We start from the raw sequence: 25,694 nt of genomic DNA on the forward strand, positions 1-25,694 counted from the left end.
AAGATTACTAAAGAGAGGAAGCAAGATCTGAACAGATTGTAGGGTCACTCACCAACCTGATTTGCTTGGGACTGTACGGGTTACAGCACATTTTAGTAGCCACCTGCCCAGCCCCCACCCTCAGCCCCATCCCAATCCCAGAAACCCGAGTCCCAGACAGAGACAGTTGATCACCAAATTCATACCCAGCCACAAACTGACCCGGACCCAAAGATCCAGAAAGTCCTTGATGGTGCTCGGACTCTCCATGTGTCTGTTACCCAAAGCCTCTGACTTCTGAACTGGCTATTTTTGCTTTCAAGGGGCATCGTCTAACCGCTCTACCCCCACCCCAGAGTCTTCAGCCTTTCTGGGGGCCTCCTGGCCAGACAAGGCTGAGTGCCCTTGATAGGAGCCTGAGGCTGCCAACCGCCAGGCGGGAGGGGCGCCTAGTGTTCCCAGGGCCCCAGATGGGCGGAGCCATGGCCATCTGACCACCCGCCACCCCCCAGGCTCAGATACATGCTCCTCACTTGGGTTTCATGGATTCCCAGTCCAGCTGCGTGGTGGTGACTGGTAAGACTATTTTTCTGCTTTCCCGTTTGCTGCTACTTTTAGCGGTACCATGGAATGTGCACTTGCCTGATCGGGTCATATAAACAGTTCCCTCTGGCGGGGGGGGGGGGGGGGGTTGGGGGGGGAGAGTGGCAACTGGTGGTGCCAGTAATTCCAGTTGGAAGCTACTTCTTGCTGTGCCCTATTGAAAAACAGGGGACAGAGAGGCTTTTCTTCGGTTAGCTTTCCGCTGCAAATAACTCTCAGGTGGCACACACACAGGTGCCCACACGTGGCTCAGGCTCAGACCTTGTTGTTCCCCCCACTAGGGAGGAATCGTAGGCTGGCATCTGCTGTCCCTGGGTCTAGGGACCAGTGGGCCCATGTGGCATCCAGTGGGAGCTGGGGCTTCAGAAATAGGCCTTTATAGGGCTGGGATGGTGGTCCATGTACAATAACCACCCCCTATGGAGCACACAGCCCCCACAGCCAGACTGAAGAGCTTTCAGCCCCTCAGAAAACCCTGAAGCTCCCCCGAGGGCCACCAATCGGAGACTCTGAACTCCAAAAGATCAACTTGAAAGGCATGGTAGCCACCTACCCGCTCCTACCTTTCACCAGCACAAACCAAATCAACTCCAGCCACCCCCAGTCAATGTCACAGCCAGTCCCTGAAGGGCTTCATTTCTTTACAAAGCTCCTTCTTTTTAGTTAGACACAGTTGACATATTTTTTATTTTTTTTAAGATTTATTTGTTTATGATAGACCTACAGAGAGAGAGAGAGAGAGAGAGAGAGAGAGAGGCAGAGACAGGCAAAGGGAGAAGCAGGCTCCATGCCAGGAGCCTGACGTGGGACTCGATCCCGGGACTCCAGGATCACGCCCTGGGTCAAAGGCAGGTGCCAAACCGTTGAGCCACCCAGGGATCCCCCTATTTTTTAATTTTTTGAATTGTGTCAGATGAAGGAAACAGGAGACAAGGATTTCTGTGTACCTGGAAAATTGAAACATACCTATCTTAATAGTTTCACACTATAATCAAATTCCTATTAACCTTCTGAGGAAAAGAAAATTCTTTTGAAAAACGTTTTTTCTCCCTTGTTCTCATTTGTGTAACTTTGGGTAGAGATTGAATGGTTCAAAATAGTCTTGAATTGGTACGATAACTGTACCCCTGATCAATGCAACGCTTGTCACAAATGCCATCTGAATATTGAAGCCCCGTTGGCAATTGACCTGTTGGTTTGTGGTTTGCTGGCAAACTCTTAGATTGTTTGATGAAGTACCTGATAATCAGCCACGATTTGGGAGTGCCCACTGGCTTCCAGAGTGTGGCCTTCCTTTATTAGAAATGCTTTGAGCTGCCAGGGGTAGTCTTTTCATCTAATTGGATTTTCGTGTAAATCTGGCCAAGGCAATTGGCCTAAGAACTGCTGGGGGGAGGGGAAGGGGAAGGGGGAGGGCAAGGGCTCTGACAAACTGCCTTGGGTTCAAGGCATTTTGACAGCACCAAGAGAAAAATGGGAGGCTGAGAAAACCTGCCTCCCTCCAAAGGGCTCCCTAGATTGCCAGAGAAGTTTCCTCCAGCCTTATGCAAATTTCACCGCAGAGAGCCTGCCAAGTTTAAAGTATACGTTTGACCCTGCAAAACAAGAGCTTTAAACCTGTACTTGCTGAGCTGTTTTTCCTAATTAAAAACAGTTAACAGATGATCTGACTGTTGATCTGAATATGATCTAAAGCAGAATGTGATTATTTTGTGTGTAGGTGTGTGGTGCTGCATTTTTAGTATGTCTACAATCATCCCAGGAGGTACCTGGTTTCTCAGTGATTTTTTTTCTGAATTTCAATCGTTTCTAAAACCTTTTTTTTTTTTTTTTAATTTGGCTGCTCCTATGGCAGCTACAGTCTCATTTATTCTATAGGAGTTAGTGGGTTTTGAGGGGACACCATTGGCTTCCTGGTGTCCGGGACATCTGTCCAAATTTCTGCATTCCCTGAGAAAGATTTTCCCATTGTGAGCCACACTTGTTAGTGGTTCCAGAAGTTCAGGAACTTCAGAGGCACAGTCCTCTCCAGAACTGGGCTCCTCCTCAAAAAGCCTGAGGTCCAGACAGTCCCTGGCCTCCCCTACAGGGGCAGGGGTGCGGAATGGCCCCATGAGTTCAGACCAAGGGCCACTCTGAAGGAGAGATGAAATAAGAGGTCCCGTGGGTGTGGTCACTCCTACACCATCTTTGAGGCCCTGTGATGGTTAACTTCATGTGTCTACTTGACTGGGCCACCGTGTATCTAGATATCTGAGTGAAAACAAGCTGCTTTCCCATCTCTACCTCCTGACCACCATTAATCTGTTCTTCATCTCTATAATTATGTTCTTTTGCAAATATTGTATAAATGAATATATATCCTTTTGAGGTTGGCTTGTTTTCGCTCAGCATATTTCCTTTGAGGGTCATCCAAGTTGTTGTACGTATCTATGGTTCCTTTAAAAAAAAACATTTTAACAGCTTTATTGAGATAAAATTCATGTGTGGTATAATTCTTTTAAATACGATAGTTTTCACATGTGGCTCAGTTGGTGGAGTGTGTGACCTGTGATCTCAAGGTTGTGGGCTTGAGATGCATGTTGAGTGTAGAGATGACTTAAAAATAAAATCTTTCAGGGGCACCTGGGCAGCTCATTATCTGCATTCAGCTCAGGTCATGATCCTGGGGTCCTAGGATCAAGTCCTGCATCAGGCTCCCTGCAGGAAGCCTGCTTCTCCCTCTGCCTATGTCTCTGCCTCTCTCTGTGTGTCTCTCATGAATAAATAAAATCTAAAAAGAAAAGAAAATCTTTAAAAAAATAAAAATAAATAAAATGTACGGTTCAATGGCTTTTAGTATATTCATAAAGTTGTGCGTTCATCACACAATCAATTTTAGAACATTTGAATTACCCCAAAAAGAAACCCCATATCCCTTAGCTATTATTCCCTAATACCCCAGTGTAGGAAAGATGTTATGGTTCAGAGCTGATGACCAAGAAAGAATTTTTGAGACTTTTGTGCAGAAAGGTGGTTTTATTAAACTCTGGGGATAGGACCTGTAGGCAGAAAGAGCTGCCCCTGGGGTCAGGAAGAGTGGCCCATTATATACTTTCAAGTTGGGAGGGAGTTGGAGAGAGTGTAAGTCTCTAAGAAATTTTGGAAGCAAAATTTCCAAGGTTTCCAAGGTCCTGGTTTCCAGGACCTTGATGGTGCTACCTACTGGTGGGAAAAGATCACTTATGATTGTCTAATAAAACCTTAGTCATGAGACTAGGTTCAGGCGTAGATGAGTGGGCCATATGTTAGGGGGATGGTTACCAACACATATCTTGGGAAGTAAAGATAAAGGACGCTTTCAAAGGAATTCTTATATGTTAAAGTAGACTTACAGGGATGCCTGGGTGGCTCGGTGGTTGAGTGTCTGCCTTTGTCTCAGGCGGTGATCCCAAGGTCCTGGGATTGAGTCCCATGTCTGGCCCCACACAGGGAACCTGCTTCTCTCTCTGCCTTTATCTCTGCCTCTCTCTGTGTCTCTCATGAATAAATAAATAAAATCTTTTAAAAACTAAATTAAATTAAATTGAGTAGACTTACAGGATCCTGGGGAGTCGGGCCAAAATTGCCTTTTGCCATTAGCATTGAGGCAGCTGAGCTCCTAGAGGAATGTTACTCTGTCTGTTTTGAGGACTTGTGAATGGGCTATAGGTAGTAAGAAAATTTCATTTTTCTTTTCCTTTGTTTACCACATCACCCCCCACCCTACCCCCACACTCCAAATCCACTAACCGCTAACCTACTGTCTCTCTCTCTAGATTGCCAATTCTGGATATATAATATGAATGGGGCCATACACCATGTGGTCCTTTGTGGCAGCTTCTTCCACTTAGCATAATATTTTCAAGGCTCCTCCATGGTGTATCATGTATTAGTACTTCCTGTCCTTTTATTGACAAATAATATTCCATGGTATGGATCGCACCAGTTTGTTTACGCATTTATTAGCTGATGGACACATTTGTGTTATTTCCACTTTTTTCTTTTCGAGGTAGTATTTCACAATCTGGAATTCTTGCTTTACCGTTCACAGCTTGAAGAACCCTTGGAGAATTTCCAGCTTTGGGTTGTAACACATGAAGCGCTATGAACCTGTGTGGACAAGCTTCTGTGTGAAAACAAGTTTTCATTTCTCTGGGATAAATACCCAGCAGTAAATGTGGTGGGAAGTCCACACTCAGGTCTTTTCTTTTAAGATTGATTTATTTATGCTGAGAGAGGGAGGGAGAGAAAGAGGGAGAGAGTGAGAGCAAGTGTGCATGCCCATAAGCAGGGGAAGGGGCAAAGAGAGAGAATACCCAAGCAGACTCCTGGAGTAGAGGGAGCCTGACATGGGTCTCCATCCCATGACCTAAGCTGAAATCAAGAGTCAGATGCTGAACTGATTGAGCACCCCAGGTGCCCCTGCATTCAGTTTTAAAAGGATCTGGCAAACTATTTCCTAGTGTGGCGGTACTGTTTTGCATTCCCACCAGCAATATGTCTAAGCCGGTTTCTCCTCATCCTTGTTAGCTTTTGGTGTTATTGGTATTTCTATTTTAGCCACTCTTTTAGCAGTGTGATGATATGTCCTTGTGTTTTAATTTGTGTTTCCCTGCTGGTGAGCGATGTCAGACATCCCCTGCTGTGCTTATTTGCTGTCTGTACATCACAGATCTTCTTCAGTGAAATGTCCCTTTGTGTGTTTTGCCAACTTTCTAATTGGTTTTTGGATTTGTTTGTTTTTTTTTTAATGTTGAGTTTTGAGGGTTCTTTTTTTTTTCTTTTTTTAAAAAGATGTATTATTGGGATACCTGGGTGTCTCAGCAGTTGAGCTTCTGCTCAACTCAAGGCGTGATCCTGGGGTTTAGGGATGGAGTCCCGCATCGGGCTCCTCGCAGGAGCCTGCTTCTCCCTCTGCCTGTCTCTGCCTCTCTCTCTGTGTCTTTCATGAATAAATAAATAAAATCTTTTAAAAAAGATGTATTATTTATTGAGAGAGAGAGAGAGAGAGAGAGAGAGAATGAGCAGGGAAGAGGGGCAGAGGGAGAGGGAGAAGGAGACTCCTTGCTGAGCAGAGAGCCTGACCTGAGGCTCTATCCCAGGACCTGAGATCTTGACCTATGGGGAAGGCAAAGGCTTAACTGACTAAGCCACCCAGATGCCCCAGGGGTCTTTATATACCCTATGTACAAGGCCTTCATCAGATGTGTCATCTGCAACTATTTATACTGTCTGTAACTTTCTTTTCATTTTCTCAAAAGAGGTTTTTGTACAGCACAAGTACACTTCGATGAGGTCTAATTTATTAACGTTTACTTTCATAGATCGTGGTGTGCTCTTGGTGTCAAGAACTCCTTGCCTAGCAGTAGGTCTCAAGATTTTCTCCCTTTCTCCCCCGCTGAAAATTTTATAGTTTTACTTTGTTCATTGAAGGTCATGATCCACTTTGAGTTAATTGTGTACAATTAACTGAGGTGCAAGACGGAAGCTGAGGATTCATGTTTTTGCCTCTGGGTGTCCTGTTGTTCCAGGCCCGTTTGTTGAAAAGACTATCCTCCTCCATGGAACTTACTCTGCACCTCTCTTAGCAAATGACTGGGCATATTCACATGGTGTCTTTCCAGGCTCTTAACAAAGCATACATTTGAACCAGATATTTGTATACTTTCTCAAGCCTTCCTAGTTCAGGGTTGGGTCAAAGTTCCTTTTTGGCTCCCCCACAATGCCTCCCATAGAGAACTCTGAAAATGCTCCCAGATTGGCCAGGTTGCAGGCCTCCACAAGAAAGGACATGTGTGGAATCCCCCCCCCCACCCACACACAACACACCCCGGGGCCCACCATGACCCTGGGAGCAGCAGGTGGCTCCCAGGAGATTACAGGGAGCAGCCCAGGTGTAGAGACATCCTCCCTAAAACTAGGCCTGGCCTGAGCTAACCAGGGTCTCTTTGGTTTCAGGTTTTGGGCCGTTCCGGCAGCACCTGGTAAATTCCAGCTGGGAAGCAGTGAAGGTAAACACCCACCAGGCCCAGAGCCCTTAGCTCAGGGCCCCACTGGTTCCTTCTGTGGCTCTGAGAAACCCAGTGTGTAAGGCCCCCTGGTAGCCAGATCCACATCAGAGGGGAGAGAACAAATACTCAAGAACCTGGGAGAAGGACTAGACTTTGTTCCTTGGGTTGTGACTCACCTGCCCCCAGGTGACCTTTCTGGCTATGAGGGAAAGAAGAGACTGTGGAGATATTCCTGAGAAGAATGGGAGTGCCTGAAAGCAAGCTCTGCTGCCCCAAGAACTAGGTTCCTATGACCCCCACCTCTTCTGGCCCTGAGGCCTCAGGAAAGCTACTTCCCCCAGCCTCAGGGGTCTTATGCAAGAAATGGGCAGATAATAGAGCTGATGTTACAGAGCAGGAGTGAGACAAACATGTAAAGCAAGTAAGCATGGAAGTCCGTAAAAACAATTTTTTATAACGCCTGGCACAAGCTAAGTGCTTAACCGTGGTTCTCATTATAAAGGACACACTTTTATTTTTTTATTATTTAAATTCATTTTAATTAACATATAGTATATTATTAGTTTCAGAGGTAGAATTTTTTTTCAGAGGTAGAATTTAATGATTCATCAGTTGCCTATTACACCCAGTGCTCATCCCATTACATGCCTTTAATGTCCATCACCCAGTTATCCCATCCCCCTACCCACCTCCCCTCCAGCAACCCTCAGTTTGTTTCTAGAGTTAAGAGTCTCTTTGGTTTGTCTCCCTCTCTGTTTTCAGTTTATTTTATTTTTCCTCCTTTCCCCTATGTTCATCTGTTCTGTTTCTTAAATTCCACATATGAGTAATAAAGGTATGCCCCAATATCATATGACTTCACTCATAAGAGGACACACCTTTATTTTTAAGGAAGTAGTCAACTAGTAGAAAGCATGTCCTGGGACAGGATGAGGAGGGGTCACGGTCTCATCACAAGATGGGACCACCTCTCCTTGGAGCAAATGCCTCCTACCAGTCCCCATGTGGGTGTCACCTAGTGGCTTAGAACACAGCCAGCTGTTGATTTTCACTTGACTGTCAATTTCTTGCCTCTGTTGGATTAAATCAAAGGTGGGGTCTTGTGTCTATTCTCAGGGTTTCCCAGTAGAGCTGAAAATGCCACAAAGCTACTTGAATCACGGGTTTGCAGCCACTGGGGATTGCTTTTCTAGACTGCACAGATGCAGTCAGGGAAACTTGAGACTCTTGAGTTAGAATTTGGATTATTTTGCTGTTGTTGTTTTTCAGCCAGAAAAAAAGCTCAGGGAACCCCAGACTTGCTGCCAAGCCTCACTGCTGTACACATCATACCAGAAAAGCCAGGTCAGGGCTTTTGTGAGCTCCCAAGTGTCTGTAGCCTTTTCCTCAAAAAACAGGGCTTTCTCTGCTGAACGCTGGATGGCCCTTAGTCCTTCTATGTCTCTTTGCTGTCATGGAAAGGAAAGGAGGCAGGCTGCCTGAGTTTGCCTCACAGCTCCAACAGCTACAAACTGTAGGACCCAAACAAAACAAGCCCCCAGTTTTTCTGTGCCTCCAGTTTCCTTATCTGCAAAGTGGAATGGTTGTCAGAACTATTGGAGTTAACACACAGAAAAGCCTTGGAATGGGGGGGCACCTGGGTGGCTCAGTCAGTTAAGTGTCTGCCTTTGGCTCAGGTCATGATCTCCAAGTCCTGGGATTCCAGCCCCGTGTCAGGCTCCTTCCGGACTCTGGGGAGTCTGCTTCTCCCTCTCCCTCTGCCCCTCCCCCCACTCATTCTCTTTCTCTCTCTCTCTAATAAATAAAATCTTAAAAAAAAAAAAAAAAGTGTGAGGAGCCTGATGTGGGACTTGATCCCAAGACCCTGGGATCATGACCCAAGCCAGAGGCAGATGCTCAAACACTGAGCCACCCAGGTGCCCTAAATAAATAAAATCTTAAAACACCAACAAACAAAAAAACCTTGAAATGGGGCAGGGTATACTGCTGGTGCTCACAGATATAATCCTTATTACCAGGAAGCTACTCTGTCAGCCAGTCTTCTCAGTTGTGGCCCTATAGATTCTGACTTTGGAGATTCACACAGGAAATAGAATGATGGAGAGCATTATCTGAGTAACTCAAAATTGACCAATGAAGCCAGAGAAACAGGGCAGAGACAGAAGCCACCTAGGGGCTTCCAGGCAGCAGAAGCAGGATGGCAAAAACTAGGTGCTCTGAGGAGCCCTTCCCCTGTAGATAAACTAGATAGAACAGAACTTCTGTATGTTGCTAGGCATGCAATACGATGCTTTCTAGGAAAGCTCGCATACATGACATCATGCCCATGTTTATATCACACACGATGGGCTGTAGCCTGAAAGACTGACAGGTTAGCCTCCACCCAAAAGGCAGGTGGGGGCAAACGCCATTATCAGCAGTCAGCAGTGAAGGTGGTAGAGATGAAACCAAGACACATAATGTAAACTAGACCCTTGGAAAGGGATTATGCAGTTTCTAGGACCCCAGCTCTCAGCAGAAGCATATGTGGCTTCTCCTGAAGATTTAAAACCTCAGATTTCCACAAATTAAGAGCAACTAAACATTAGTTTCCATTCAGATATCACCAAATACATAGAGAAATGAACAGCTTTGAGTAAAAATCAGCAGAAGCAAATTTAGAATCTCAAGAACATGAGATTTTAAATAATTCTGCTCGTTGTCATCATAAAATAGCATAACTGTGAAATATTTAAAGAAGATGGAATCACAAAAAAGAGACTTTCAGGAAAAAAAAGATTATCAAAAGATCAGATAAATTGAAAAAGGGAGTAATAGAGCTTATAGAAAGAATTGTTGAAGAATTCAACAGATATAAGGCAGTTTCAAATTATACTAAGTGAAAGATACCAGTCACAAAAGACAATGTTGTAGGATTCCATTTAAATGATGTCCAGATGAAGCAAATCTAGTGAGACATAAAGTAGGTTAGAGGTTGCTGAGGGGAAATTGGGGGAAATAGAGAATGACTATTGATGGGTACAAGGTTTCTTCAGGGGAGATGAAAAGATTCTAAAATTGATTGTGGTGATGGTTGCTCAACTCTGTGAATATGCTAAAAATCATTGAATTTTGGACTTAATTTTTTAAATTATAGACTTTAAATGGGCAAATTGTGAAATATACATACAAATATACATGTATATGGCAGTTTAGAGACAGATGAAGAGAAAATTAGTGAAGTAGAAGATAGATCTGAAGATATTATTCAAAGGGCAGCACAAAAAAGGTGGACAAAGAAGTGAAAAAAGAAATTAAGAGTTATGGGTAATAAAATGAGCTATCCTAACATATGGCTAATCAGAATTCCATGAGGAAAGACAGATGAGAATGGAAGAGAAGCAATGTTTGAATACAATGATTGAGAAAAGACATGATGATCAATCCAGAATTTTTGAAATACATGAATCCACTGAGATAAGAAAGAGATACAAAATATAGCAGGCAAAGACTAACAAAATCCACACCTATGCATACAGTAAAACCACAGAAAACCAAAGACAAAGAGATCTGAAAAGTTTCCAGAGAGAAAAGATGGGCCACCTGCAGAAATTGGCAATACAGTGAGACCAAGAGTAAATTTCTCTAAAACAATAGTAAAAGCCAGAGAAGAGTGGAGTGATATCTTCAAAGTGCTGAGAAAAAAAAAAAAAGTCAACCTGAAATTGTTTTTCAAGAACAAGAATGAAATAAAGATATTTTCATAAAAACAAGCACCAAGAGAAGCATCTGGCTGGCTCAGTCAGTATCTGAGTCTTGATCTCAGGGTCATGAGATCAAGCCCCACATTGGGCACAGAGCCTATGCCTACTTAATTTAAAAAAAAATAGTTATAATTTCAAAAAGTAAGCACCAAGAATTTACTACCAACAGGTACAACACTAAAGGAATGTGTAAAGATGTGTTCTTTATTTATTTAAAAGATTTACTCATTTATTTTAGAGAGAGAGCACCCATGTGCATGCACTCATAGGCATGGGGAGGGGGGAGGGAAAGGGAGAGAGAGACACACACACAAGCAGACTCCCCACTAAGCATGGAGCCCAGCGTTGGGCTTGATCACACAATTCTGAGATCATGACCTGAGCTGAATCCAAGAGTTGGATGCTCAACCAACTGAGCCACCCAAGTGTCCCAAAGGATGTCCTTTAGAAGAAAGGAAGATGGTTCTAGAAAGATAGTACGAGATGGAAGAAGGAAGAGGAGATAAAATCTAAAGCAGCATTATTTGTAAATAATAATAGTACCAAATGGCTAATTTGTAGGTTTACAACAAAGGATTGAACTAGGGGCACCTGGGCAGCTCAGTGGTTGAGCAACTGCCTTTGGCTCAGGTCGTGATCCCAGAGTCATGAGATAGAGTCCCTCATCAGGCTCCCTGCAGGGAGCCTCCTTCTCCCTCTGCCTATGTCTCTGCCTCTCTCATGAATAAATAAATAAAATCTTTAGAAAATAAAAAATAAGGGACGCCTGGGTTGTTCAGCGGTTGAACATCTGCCTTTGGGTCGAGGCATGATCCCAAGATCTGGGATCGAGTCCCACATCAGGCTCCCTGCATGGAGCCTGCTTCTCCCTCTGCCTATGTCTCGCCTTTCTCTCTGTGTGTCTCTGATGAATAAATAAATAAAATCTTTTTAAAAAATAATAAAAGATTGAATTAAAATATAGGACAATGAAAGTGTAGAAGTTGAGGGGTGATTGAAGGTTAAATTTTCTAAAGCCCTTATGTTCTATAGGACAGGTATCTAGACTTTGTTAAATTATTTATGCATGGCAAAATTTCAACAGTAGCTATTAACGAGTAGAAACAGAGTATATGACTTCCAAGATGGTAGAGAAAAAAAATGGAATAAGGAAATGTATGAACTAATCAGGCCAGGGAAAACAAGGCTGGTGAACACTAGTTACTGTTGCTTGTCCCCATGACACTGCCTGCTGCACACCCCCCACTGGCACCTCACTGCCCTGGGAAGCTGGAAGGATATTGCTTCTATCAGAGAGATTTGCTCCTGACTCAAGGTCAAAGATGAGTGCATTGGTAGGTTAGATGATCTGCCCTGGCCACAGAGAGACTGACCTTTGCAGCCTTTGTTGGAGGGGAGCCAGGTTCTTTTACCAAGTCTCCAGGATCAAATCAGGATTGTCCCAAAGCACAGGAAGGCTCAACACTTGTCAGTTCAGCCCACATTTACGCAGTTCCCCATATGGAGCACAGAGTCTGCTAAGACAGTAATTTCTTCCTGTTCCGATTCTACCCCAAATATGTGTACTGCAATGCAGTTATGACACTACCTACTGGAATTCACACAGACCTCACTGGTTAAGGGTGCAGACCTTCCCAAAACTGCCTTCACTTCAGACACCAGCTATGTGTCAGGGATCCCCAGGCCTCCTGCTCTTCTTACCGACTATAAACTCAGGAGTTCCCATGACCCCCTCAGTTTTGATAACTTGACTCAGAGAGCTCAGAAAAGCACTATATTTACAACTACAGTTGTTTGTTTGTTTTTAAAGATTTTATTTATTGATTCATGAGAGACACACAGGAAGAGAGGCAGAGACATAGGCAGAGAGAGAAGCAGGCTCCAAGCCCGGAGCCTGATGTGGGACTCGATCCCCGGACTCCATGATCATGCCCCCCAAGCCAAAGGCAGATGTTCAACTGCTGAGCCACCCAAGTGTCCCAGTTTGTTTTTAAAGGATACATGTAGAGTGAGGTCTGGAAGGGTCCCAAATACAGTGCTTCTGTGCTTTCTCCCTGTGGAGTCAAGGCACATAGCTCTTCCTGCACATCAGTGCATTCATCAACCAGGAAACTACTGAACCTCCCTGTCCAGAGGTTTTTTTTTTTTTTTTTAATTTTAATTTATTTGAGAGAGAGAGAATGAGAGAGAAAGAGAGAGCACAAGCAGGGGAGAGGCAGAGAGAAAGGGAGAAGCCAGACCCCCCAATGAACAGAGAGACCCGAGGTGGGACTCGATTCCAGGACTCCGGGATCATGACCTGAGCCCAAGGCAGATGCTTAACTGACTCAGCTACCTAGGCGCCCCTGTCCAGGGCTTTTATTGGAGTTCTGTTATGTGGACATCATTGGCAGCGAGCCTAAACTCAATCTGCAATGACCCTCCCTCCCTGATGGTCAAGCAACTCAAAGTTCCAACCCTCTTACCTCACCTCATGATTGGTTTTTCTGGTGGCCAGATCCCATCCGGAAGCATGGAGCCCCCACCTCATTAGCATAACAAAGACCCTCCTGCCACTCAGGAAATTCCAGGAATTTTGAAGCTCCTGTGCCTGGGGAGAGGGACAAAAACCAGATATCCCCATTCTTTCTCCTCCTTTCTTTCTTTCTTTCTTTCTTTCTTTCGATTTTATTTATTTATTCATGATATTTACACACACAGAGAGAGAGGAGAGATAGGCAGAGGGAGAAGCAGGCTCCATGCAGGGAGCCCGACATGGGATTCGATCCCAGGTCTCCAGGATTGCATCCTGGGCCAAAGGCAGGCGCCAAACCGCTGCGCCACCCAGGGATCCCCAGATATCCCCTTTCTTATATCACAGTTCCCTCCACAGGTTCCCTGTCTAGGAAGAGAAGAGGGCCCTTAAATAAAATCATCATAACTCAAAGCAGATTCTGAGAAGCACTACACGATTAGATACTCTGAAGAGGAAAAGATTCATTTGGAAGAACATATGGAAGAAAGGAACCTACAGCAAAATGAGAGGAAACTGGCCCCACCCTCATCTCTGAGGCCCCTGGGATGGCCATCTAGTGGAAGCAGGGGGATGGACAGGCTTCTTTCTGGCAAGTGGGAATAAATCCTCACAACCACCACGTCCTGGATACCACATCGGACATTTTATGCAGAGGAGCTTGTGGATTCTTCCTGCAGTCCAGAGAAATGGATATTTCTCCCCATTGTGCAGGTGCGGCTGTGGCCCTCAGGGACGTTGAGGAGCTGGCCTGAGGACACCTGCCATCTAGATTCCAGTCTCACATGGTCCTGGTGAGTGAAGTCCAGGGTCTGCCCACTTGCCTCCCTCCTCCCCTGGGGGAAAACATCATTTGGTTCAGAGGAGGAGGACCACTTACAGCATGATAATGGCTTAGAAAATTCCTAGAACTCAAGAAACATCCAGAACTACTACCCAATGACCCCTGTGTGAGCAAAGTGAGGAGACTCACCCAAACGCCTTAGCCCTAGGGCCGTGTCATAATGGCAGACCCTCTGCCTTGAGCTCATCTCTGCCCCCTTCCCAGCTCTCCTGCCAGCGCCTGAGACACGGATGAGGCGACAGTCTGCTCAGTCTCCTAGCTCACGATGTACCGCAGTGGTGACGACCGGAACAGAAGCTGCCCTAATAGCTGATAAGCAAGTGAGCCCAAGCCCAGCTCCCCACAACCATTGCCACCATTTGCCTCCTCCACCAGTCCCTGCTCTCAGTCTCTGGTTTCTACTCTGCTCTTCTTTCTGCCTTTTTTTCTCCAGAGCACAGTGACCTGTGATGTTTTTAGATGCTCTCTTCACTCTCAATCCACAGGAGGCTTCTCACTTCCTGGGCCGCCCTGGGTCATTCTGTGGCCTCCACAAACATGTCTGCAGACTCTCCTCAGTGTTAGACTTTCTCATTCTGGTTTGGGGCCACACTGGTCGTATCCACTGAAAGTACCAGCAGACTGTCCACAGAACATCCTTGGCAGGACTAATCATCTAAGCAGGCATATTAAGGCAAAGGTCCAACCTAGTCATGTACATACATTTGACCCATTATACAGATATGGAAACTCAGATGGGTGCACAAATCAGGATTGCACAAAAGGGCACATCACTCCCTAGGTCAGTATAAGCACTTCATTGTCTGTGGGGACTTCTATCAACATGCCTCCATCCCAAATAGAGGGCCTAGCCTGAAGCATGTGTTCCAGTGGCTGGATGCCGGAAAGAAAGCTATTCCAGTCCCATGCTGTCTCCTAGCAAAGTCAGCCTTGTCGATATCATGGACAATGTTTAATGAGCACTTACCCTATACCAGGCATCATAGGTAGGCATTAAGGAATCCAGAGAGGAAAAGAATGTCTCATTCTACACTAACAACTTCTCACCTCTCAGAGAAGCAAGCTATTAGCAAATAATAACCTGAATGTGCTTTTGTTGTAGTTGCTCTTAAATTTTTTTATTTAAGTGATCTCTATACTCAGATGGGGCTTGAACTCACGACCCCAAAAGCAAGAGTTGTATGCTCCTCCAACCAAGCCAGACAGGCACTTTTTGTTTTTAAATGGGAGAAGAGTGTTTTTAAAAAGAAGGAAAATATAGAAAAATAATATAAATGCTAGAAGTCCGCAATGAAAAGAGGCATTTCCTTCAAGCTCCCAGAAGGATGACTTAATGCTCTTTACCCACAGCATGTGTCAAAGTGTTTAACATTGCACTGACCGGTGGGGGGCACCCACCCCTCTCTGTCCATAAGTTTTATCTAGTGACATGAATGAAATGGCTGCATCATTATCTCCTGGTTCTTGGACACTTTAATTTTGGAGCCAGTACCACTTCATATTCTTTCCAAAGGAATTATGTTCTTAGCTCTTCTACAAGTGCCTGAGCCTGGAACGGCAGCAAATAAAACAAAAGTTATGTAAATCATACCACAGGTCAGTTGGGCCAAGGCATTATGTAATTGCACATAAGATAAACCCAGCCTGGGTGGCCAGAGGGTCAGGGCTTTTGGCAGATTTGATAAATTTGATATACAGAATAATTTCTCTTTATTCCAAAGATGACGTGGTCTTGCACCTTTATTACATGTTGCTTTAAAAATATCATCATAATAAAGAATAAAAGGCAGTACCATGTTGATCAGCCCATTACAATGAAGGGTGGGTCCTATGTAACAAGCAGGGGACTGTTTGTCTTTCCACGTAAAAGCCAATTATTTCTTTTTTATTTTATTTATTTATTCCTGAGAATAACACACAGAGAGGCAGAGACATAGGCAGTGGGAGAAGCAGGCTTCCTGCGAGAAGCCCGATTTGGGACTTGATCCCAGGATCTTGGGACCACGACCTGAGCCAAAGGTGGATGCTAAACCACTCAGCCACCCAGGTGCCCCCTCAGCTCAGGTCTTGATCTTGGGGTCATGAGTCCAAGCCTCACTTTGGGCTCCATACTGGGTGTGCAGCTGACTTACATAAATAAATACATAAAATAAAAAACACATTGAGATTTACAGAAGTCATGAAGATAGCCCAGAGTTTCCATATATCCCACACATACTTTCCCCTCTTATTAACATCTTACATCAAGATGATACTTTTGTTGCAATGAATGAACCAACATTAACATATCATTAACTAAAGTCCATAGTTTATTCAAATTTCCCTAGTTTTCACCTAATGTCCTTTTCCTGTTCCAGGATCCCAACCAGTATATGACCTCACACTCAGTCCTCAGGTCTCCTTAGGCTCCTCTTGGCTGTTATGGTTTCTTAGCCTTGCCTTATTTTGATGGTTTTGATGGTTCTAAGGAGTACTGGCTAGGTATTATACTCTGCCTTCAATTAGAATCTGTCTAATGTTTTTCTCATGATTAGACTAAGATTATGGGTTTGAGGGAGGAAGAGCACAGGGGTCAAGTGCCATTCTCTTCCCATCATGTCAAGGGCACATACTGTCAATGTGACTGATCATCATTGACATTGACCATGATGACTTGGCTTTCAGGTTTTCTCACCATAAAGTGCTCTCCCTCCCCACCCCCTTCCCATATCATACTCTTTGGAAGGACAGCAGTAAGCCCAGTCCACCTCTGGGGAATAGGGAGTTACGCCCCCTTGAGGGCAGAGTGTCTGCATAAATTATTTGGAATGCACCTGCAGGCAAGATTTGGCTTTTCCACCCCCCACCTATGTACTTACTTACTTACTTACTTATTTATTTAATCATTTCTTTACATCGGTATGGACTCCCAGATATTTATTTTATACTTTGGATTATGGCCTGTTTTCTTTCAAAAGTCTATTTTCTCTCAAAACCTGTCCCATCACCTTCACTATTCCTGATCACTAATGCCCCTTTCCTGTAAAGGAAATGCACAGTTGCATATTCTGTTTTCCACCACATGCTTGGCTGTACTAGGTTAAACTAAGGTGGGCACTTTTAATTTTTACTTTTTAAAAAATTTAAAAAAGATTTTATTATTTATTTGGCAGAGAGAGAGAGAGAGTGAGCGAGAGAGGGGGCACACAAGTAGGAGGAGAGGGAGAGTTAGAAGCAGACTCCTCACTGAGCAGGGAGCCTGGTGCGGGGCTTGATCCCAGAACCTGGGATCAAGACCTGAGTTGAAAGCAGGTGCCCAATGACTGAGCCACCCAGGAGCCCCAGGCGGGCACTTTTTAAATAACTGCACTACTTTTACATATAAGATTGAGTTTGTTCTCTTGTCCTCCTTCACATTGACCCATCATATTTTTATTTATTTATTTGTTTATATTTATTTATTTTATTAATTTGTATATTTATTTATTTAGATTTTATTTATATATTCATGAGAGAGAGAGAGAGAGGCAGAGACACAGGCAGAGGGAGAAGCAGGCTCCTTTTTTTTTTTTAATTTAATTTATTTATGATAGTCACAGAGAGAGAGAGAGAGAGGCAGAGACAGAGGCAGAGAGAGAAGCAGGCTCCATGCACCGGGAGCCAGATGTGGGATTCGATCCCGTGTCTCCAGGATCGCGCCCTGGGCCAAAGGCAGGCGCCAAACCGCTGCGCCACCCAGGGATCCGGAGAAGCAGGCTCCTTGAGGGGAGCTCGATGTGGGACTCAATTCTGGGACTCCGAGAGCACGCCCTGAGTTGAAGGCAGACACATTCAACCCCTGAACCACTGAGGAGTCCTCTCATCATATTTTATTGATGCAAAAAGCCACTTAAAAAAAAGCATTTGGGCAGCCTGGGTGGCTCAGTGGTTTAGCACCGCCTTCAGCCCAGGGCGTGATCCTGGAGTCCTGGAATAAAGTCCCACATCAGGCTCCCTGCATGGAGCCTGCTCCTCCCTCTGCCTGTGTCTCTGCCTCTCTCTCTCTCTGCGTATGTGTGTCATAAATAAATAAAAAATCTTAAAAAAAAAAGCATGTGGACATCCTAAAATTGGATGAATCTTACAGTCAATTGCATCTTAAACTTCGCCATAGTTGAGCAGAGTTTTTGCTTTCTCGACGCTGGGTATTTGGTCTCTAAGGCTTAGTGTTGATGAAATTCATCACGTCCTTTCTGGATTACACATTCTATCACCATGGGAAGCACTTTGGCCTGTTTATCTTGCTCTGTAGAGTCTAGACCAGAACGTTGAGGGGATTAAAGCTGTATTTGTGCTGCCATAAATATATGAAACTATAACCCACAACACACACAGTCCAACACCAGGGTCAAGTATGCAAACTAGCGTGACCCTGGAAATCATGCAAGTTACCCCAGGCAGCACAGCGTCAGATTTGAAGTCCCTTTTTATTTTGGGAAGGGACAGAATTGGGGGAAAAACTAACAAAAAGCTCTTGGACCTACTTTATCTCTTCTCCACCCTCACATTCAGTCACATTAGAAGCATGTTACAAATCTTAAAAAAATGTCAGCATTACATCAGGGCTGCACACCCAGGATTCCGAAACCCATGGAGGCCATTGTGGGCTTGTGGGCTGAGCATCAGTTTGAGGCGTCCTTAGTCAGGTCCGAGCCTCTGCACTGACGTCTCTCCTCATGGAGGATTATGCTGCTTCCTTGACCAGTCTCAGTAAGGGTTATATCTCTCTGGGGTGCTCCTGACTCTCCTATGCCAGGTCCTGCTGCTCACGTCCACACTGTACCTTCTCTCTGGGCAGGAAGGTGTGCTCAGACCATGTTTCTTCTCTTGCAAGCATTTGCAAAAATATCCAGACAGGGAGAAATGAACCCAAAGGATGTGTGATGGTCAGAATTCAGGCACTGGGTCCCCCAGGGGTGGGGAAATGTTTGGGAAGCCACAAGATGCATTTTGGATATCAGCCTTCAGGCTGCTGGGGTCACCCTCTTTTTTGCCACTTGTAAAATTGTTCCTGTCCTTTACCTGTCTTGGTAACTGTGTTCAGAGAGGTCACAATTTAGAGTCAGAGATCCATTTAGCAATTATGGAATAACTAGCCAATTAATCAAGGTCAGTTAATCAAGAAGACATAACAGCTCTAAACATTTATGCCCCTAATGACAGCACTTCACGTATTATGAAGCAAAAATGAATAGAAGTATAAGGGAAATAGAAAAAAATCCACAGTTTTAGTCAGAGATTTTGGTACCCCTCTCTCAAGTGATAGAACACAGACAAGAGAATCAGCAAATGTACGTAAGACTTGAACAAACCATTAGCCAACTTGACCTAATTGACATTTATAGAACACTCCACCAAGATTAGGATACACGCTCTTTTAAGTGCATATAAAACATCTACCATATGTTCAGGATAGACCATGTCCTGGGCCATAAAACAAGTCTGAAGAAATTTGAAAGGATCCAGGTTGTATAAAGTATATTGCCTGGCCATAGTGGATTTATTTACTTATTTATTTTTAAATCACAGAGTTTTATTATTTCAGTGTGTACTTTAATTCCTCTCATCATACAGTCAAAATGTATATAGCACATATGTCCATGTGCCTTCCATAGATTGAATGCTCAAGTTAAACCATCCAGGAAGATAAATGGGATTAATAACCAACAACACTTTGTACCTTATGTTAAAATGTCAACAAGACATTGCATCTGGCTTTTTAAAACTTGTTTTTTTTATTATAACATTTTATTATTTATTTTTTGTATATTTTTTATTGGAGTTCGATTTGTCAACATATCGCATAATACCCAGTGCTCATCCCGTCAAGTACCCCCCTCAGTGCCCGTCACCCAGTCACCCCAACCCCCCGCCCACCTCCCTTCCACCACCCCTTGTTCGTTTCCCAGAGTAAGGAATCTCTCATGTTCTGTCCCCCTCATTGATATTTCCCACTGATTTTCTCTCCTTTCCCCTTTATTCCCTTTCACTATTTTTTATATTCCCCAAATGAATGAGACCATATAATGTTTGTCCTCCTATGGACTTACCTCACTCAGCATAATACCCTCCAGTTCCATCCACGTTGAAGCAAATGATGGGTATTTGTCATAAAACTTGTTTTTAATTCAAATAAACCATTCATAACATAAGTAAAACTTTTTCCTTTCATATTGCCTTTTTATTTTGTTTTCCCAATGTTTTATTTTTATTTTTTAAATTTTATTTAAATTCAATTAATTAACATAGAATATATTGTTGGTTTCAGAGGTAGAGGGCAGTGACTCATCAGTCTTATATAACACCCAGAGCTCCTTACATCAAGTGCCCTCCTTAATGCCCATCATCCAGTTACCCCATCCTCCACCCACCTCCCCTCCAGCAACCTTCAGTTTGTTTCCTATGATTAAGAGTCTTTTATGGTTTGTCTCCCTCGTATTTTGTCTTGTTTTATTTTTTCCTCTCTTCCTCTATGATCCTCTATTTTGTTTCCTAAATTCCATATATGAATGAGATCGTATGATAATTGTCTTTCTCTGATTGACATATTTCATTTAGCATAATACCCTCCAGTTCCATCCATGTCATTGCCAATGGCCAGGATTTCATTTTTCTTTTGATGACTAAGTACTAGTCATATATATATACTTAATGTGTTTAATCTATTTATCTATCCATGGACATCTGGGCTCTTTCCATAGTTTGACTATTGTGGACATTGCTGCTATAAACATTGGGGTGCAGGTGCCCCTTTGGTTTATTACATTTGTATCTTTGGGATAAATACCCAGTAATGCAATTACTGAGTCGTAGAGTAGCTCCATTTTCAACTTTGAGGAACCTCATACTGTTTTCCAGAGTGGCTGCACCAGTTTGCTTTCCCACGAACAGTGTGAGAGGGTTCCCCTTTCTCCACATCCTCACCAACATCTGTCATTTCCTGACTAATTTTAGCCATTCTGACAGATGTTAGGTGCTATCTCATTGTGGTTTTGATTAGTATTTCCCTGATGCCAAGTGATGTTGATTTTTTCATCTGTCTGTTGGCCATTTGTATGTCTTCTTTGGAGAAATGTTTGTTCATGTCTCTGCCCATTTCATGATGCCACAATGGATTTAAATTAGAAGTCAACAACAGAGTGGTATCTGGAAGAACCCCAAATATTTGGAAACTAGATGCACTTCTAAATAAGCCATGGCTCAGGATGCCTGGGTGGCTCAATGGTTGAGCTTCTGCCTTTGGCTCAGGGCATGATCCTGGGTCTGGGGATCAAGTCCCACATTGGGCTTCCTGCTTGGAGCCTGCTTCTTCTTTTTTTTTTTTTTTTTTTTTTTTGTATATTTTGATCTTTTTTTATACATAATAAATTTATTTTTTATTGGTGTTCAATTTACCAACATACAGAATAACACCTTGCTCATCCCGTCAAGTGCCCCCCCAGTGCCCGTCACACATTCACCCCCACCCCCCGCCCTCCTCCCCTTCCACCACCCTAGTTTGTTTCCCAGAGTTAGGAGTCTTTATGTTCTGTCTCCCTTTCTGATATTTCCCACACATTTCTTCTCCCTTCCCTTATATTCCCTTTCACTATTATTCATATTCCCCAAATGAATGAGAACATACACTGTTTGTCCTTCTCCGATTGACTTACTTCACTCAGCATAATACCCTCCAGTTCCATCCACGTTGAAGCAAATGGTGGGTATTTGTCGTTTCTAATGGCTGAGGAATATTCCATTGTATACATAAACCACATCTTCTTTATCCATTCATCTTTCGATGGGCACCGAGGCTCCTTCCACAGTTTGGCTATTGTGGACATGGCTGCTAGAAACATCGGGGTGCAGGTGTCCCGGCGTTTCATTGCATCTGTATCTTTGGGGTAAATCCCTAACAGTGCAATTGCTGGGTCGTAGGGCAGGTCTATTTTTAACTCTTTGAGGAACCTCCACACAGTTTTCCAGAGTGGCTGCACCAGTTCACATTCCCACCAACAGTGCAAGAGGGTTCCCTTTCTCCACATCCTCTCCAACATTTGTGGTTTCCTGCCTTGTTAATTTTCCCCATTCTCACTGGTGTGAGGTGGTATCTCATTGTGGTTTTGATTTGTATTTCCCTGATGGCAAGTGATGCAGAGCATTTTCTCATGTGCGTGTTGGCCATGTCTATGTCTTCCTCTGTGAGATTTCTCTTCATGTCTTTTGCCCATTTCATGATTGGATTGTTTGTTTCTTTGGTGTTGAGTTTAAGAAGTTCTTTATAGATCTTGGATACTAGCCCTTTATCTGATACGTCATTTGCAAATATCTTCTCCCATTCTGTAGGTTGTCTTTGAGTTTTGTTGACTGTATCCTTTGCTGTGCAAAAGCTTCTTATCTTGATGAAGTCCCAATAGTTCATTTTTGCTTTTGTTTCTTTTGCCTTCGTGGATGTATCTTGCAAGAACTTACTGTGGCCGAGTTCAAAAAGGGTGTTGCCTGTGTTCTCCTCTAGGATTTTGATGGAATCTTGTCTCACATTTAGATCTTTCATCCATTTTGAGTTTATCTTTGCTTTTTTTTAAAGATTTATTTATTTATTTATTTATGATAGACAGAGAGAGAGACAGAGAGAGAGAGAGAGAGACAGGAGGAGGGAGAAGCAGGCTCCATGCCGGGAGCCCAACGTGGGACTCAATCCCGGGACTCCAGGATCGCGCCCTGGGCCAAAGGCAGGCACTAAACCGCTGAGCCACCCAGGGATCCCCCTTGAGTTTATCTTTGTGTATGGTGAAAGAGACTGGTCTAGTTTCATTCTTTTGCATGTGGATGTCCAATTTTCCCAGCACCATTTATTGAAGAGACTGTCTTTCTTCCAGTGGATAGTCTTTCCTCCTTTATCGAATATTAGTTGACCATAAAGTTCAGGGTCCACTTCTGGGTTCTCTATTCTGTTCCATTGATCTATGTGTCTGTTTTTGTGCCAGTACCACACTGTCTTGATGACCACAGCTTTGTAGTACAACCTGAAATCTGGCATTGTGATGCCCCCAGATATGGTTTTCTTTTTTAAAATTCCCCTGGCTATTCGGGGTCTTTTCTGATTCCACACAAATCTTAAAATAATTTGTTCTAACTCTCTGAAGAAAGTCCATGGTATTTTGATAGGGATTGCATTAAACGTGTAAATTGCCCTGGGTAACATTGACATTTTCACAATATTAATTCTGCCAATCCATGAGCATGGAATATTTTTCCATCTCTTTGTGTCTTCCTCAATTTCTTTCAGAAGTGTTCTATAGTTTTTAGGGTATAGATCCTTTACCTCTTTGGTTAGGTTTATTCCTAGGTATCTTATGCTTTTGGGTGCAATTGTAAATGGGATTGACTCCTTAATTTCTCTTTCTTCAGTCTCATTGTTAGTGTATAGAAATGCCATTGATTTCTGGGCATTGATTTTGTATCCTGCCATGCTACCAAATTGCTGTATGAGTTCTAGCAATCTTGGGGTGGAGGCTTTTGGGTTTTCTATGTAGAATATCATGTCATTGGCGAAGAGGGAGAGTTTGACTTCTTCTTTGCCAATTCGAATGCCTTTAATGTCTTTTTGTTGTCTGATTGCTGAGGCTAGGACTTCCAGTACTATGTTGAATAGCAGTGGTGAGAGTGGACATCCCTGTCTTGTTCCTGATCTTAGGGGAAAGGCTCCCAGTGCTTCCCCATTGAGAATGATGTTTGCTGTGGGCTTTTCGTAGATGGCTTTTAAGATGTCGAGGAAAGTTCCCTCTATCCCTACACTCTGAAGAGTTTTGATCAGGAATGGATGCTGTATTTTGTCAAATGCTTTCTCTGCATCTAATGAGAGGATCATATGGTTCTTGGTTTTTCTCTTGCTGATATGATGAATCACATTGATTGTTTTACGAGTGTTGAACCAGCCTTGTGTCCCGGGGATAAATCCTACTTGGTTATGTTGAATAATTTTCTTAATGTACTGTTGGATCCTATTGGCTAGTACCTTGTTGAGAATTTTTGCATCCATGTTCCTCAGGGATATTGGTCTGTAATTCTCCTTTTTGGTGGGGTCTTTGTCTGGTTTTGGAATTAAGGTGATGCTGGCCTCATAGAACAAATTTGGAAGTACTCCATCTCTTTCTGTCTTTCCAAACAGCTTTAGTAGAATAGGTATGGTTTCTTCTTTAAACGTTTGATAGAATTCCCCTGGGAAGCCATCTGGCCCTGGACTTTTGTGTCTTGGGAGGTTTTTGATGACTGCTTCAATTTCCTCCCTGGTTATTGGCCTGTTCAGGTTTTCTATTTCTTCCTGTTCCAGTTTTGGTAGTTTGTGGCTTTCCAGGAATGCGTCCATTTCTTCTAGATTGCCTAATTTATTGGCGTAGAGCTGTTCATGTTTTTAAAATCGTTTGTATATCCTTGGTGTTGGTAGTGATCTCCCCTTTCTCATTCATGCTTTTATTAATTTGAGTCTTCTCTCTCTTCTTTTTAATAAGGCTGGCTAATGGTTTATCTATCTTATTAATTCTTTCAAAGAACCAACTCCTGGTTTTGTTGATCTGTTCCACAGTTCCTCTGGTCTCAATTTCGTTGAGTTCTGCTTGAATCTTTATTAACTCTCCTTCTGCTGGGTGTAGGAACTATTTGCTGCTTTTTTCTCTAGCTCCTTTATGTGTAAGGTTAGCTTTTGTATTTGAGTTCTTTCCAGTTTTTGAATGGATGCTTGTATTGTGATGTATTTCCCCCTTAGGACTGCTTTTGCTGCATCCCAAAGATTTTGAACAGTCGTATCTTCATTCTCATTAGTTTCCATGAATCTTTTTAATTCTTCCTTAATTTCCTGGTTGACCCTTTTATCTTTTAGCAGGATGGTCCTTAACCTCCACGTGTTTGAGGTCCTTCCAAACTTCTTCTTGTGATTGAGTTCTAATTTCAAGGCGTTATGGTCTGAGAATATGCAGGGGACGATCCCAATCTTTTGGTATCGGTTCAGACCCGATTTGTGACCCAGTATGTGGTCTATTCTGGAGAAAGTTCCATGTGCACTTGAGAAGAATGTGTATTCAGTTGAGTTTGGATGTAAAGTTCTGTAGATATCTGTGAAATCCATCTGGTCCAATGTATCATTTAAAGCTCTCGTTTCTTTGGAGATGTTGTGCTTAGAAGACCTATCAAGTATAGAAAGAGCTAGATTGAAGTCTCCAAGTATAAGTGTATTATTATCTAAGTATTTCTTCACTTTGGTTATTAATTGGTTTATATATTTGGCAGCTCCCACATTCGGGGCATATATATTGAGGATTGTTAAGTCCTCTTGTTGGATAGATTCTTTAAGTATGATATAGTGTCCCTCTTCATCTCTCACTACAGTCTTCGGGGTAAATTTTAGTTTATCTGATATAAGGATGGTTATACCTACCCCTGCTTTCTTTTGGGGACCATTGAATGGTAAATGGTTCTCCAACCTTTTATTTTCAGGCTGTAGGTGTCCTTCTGTCTAAAATGAGTCTCTTGTAGACAGCAAATAGATGGGTCCTGCTTTTTTATCCAGCCTGAAACCCTGCGCCTTTTGATGGGGTCATTAAGCCTGTTCACCTTCAGAGTTACTATTGAGAGATATGAGTTTAGTGTCATCATGATATCTATTCAGTCCTTGTTTTTGTGGATTGTTCCACTGAACTTCTTCTTAAAGGGGAATTTTAAGAGTTCCCCTTAAAATTTCTTGCAGAGCTGGTTGGAGGTCACATATTCTTTCAGTTTCTGCCTGTCTTGGAAGCTCTTTATCTCTCCTTCCATTCTGAATGAGAGCCTTGCTGGATAAAGTATTCTTGGTTGCATGTTCTTCTCATTTAGGACCCTGAATATATCCTGCCAGCCCTTTCTGGCCTGCCAGGTCTCTGTGGAGAGGTCTGTTGTTACCCTAATACTCCTCCCCATAAAAGTCAGGGATTTCTTGTCTCTTGCTGCTT

At 43.3% G+C, this 25,694-nt stretch overlaps 1 protein-coding gene across 1 annotated transcript in view; it reads left to right on the top strand.

Moving 5' to 3' along the window:
* Window positions 1–522: 522 nt before the first annotated feature.
* PGPEP1L (pyroglutamyl-peptidase I like) overlaps window positions 523–25,694 on the top strand; it is a 45,832-nt gene continuing 20,660 nt past the window's right edge. Inside the window, exons 1-4 of the mRNA XM_055326429.1 lie at window positions 523–555; window positions 6,562–6,614; window positions 13,584–13,663; window positions 13,918–14,033. Coding sequence (XP_055182404.1) covers window positions 13,944–14,033 — 90 coding nt within the window. The 5' untranslated portion in view covers window positions 523–555; window positions 6,562–6,614; window positions 13,584–13,663; window positions 13,918–13,943. The remainder of the gene's footprint in view (window positions 556–6,561; window positions 6,615–13,583; window positions 13,664–13,917; window positions 14,034–25,694) is intronic.

This window comes from Nyctereutes procyonoides, unplaced genomic scaffold (genome assembly GCF_905146905.1).
Source record: "Nyctereutes procyonoides isolate TBG_1078 unplaced genomic scaffold, NYPRO_anot_genome, whole genome shotgun sequence".
NCBI lineage: Eukaryota > Metazoa > Chordata > Mammalia > Carnivora > Canidae > Nyctereutes > Nyctereutes procyonoides.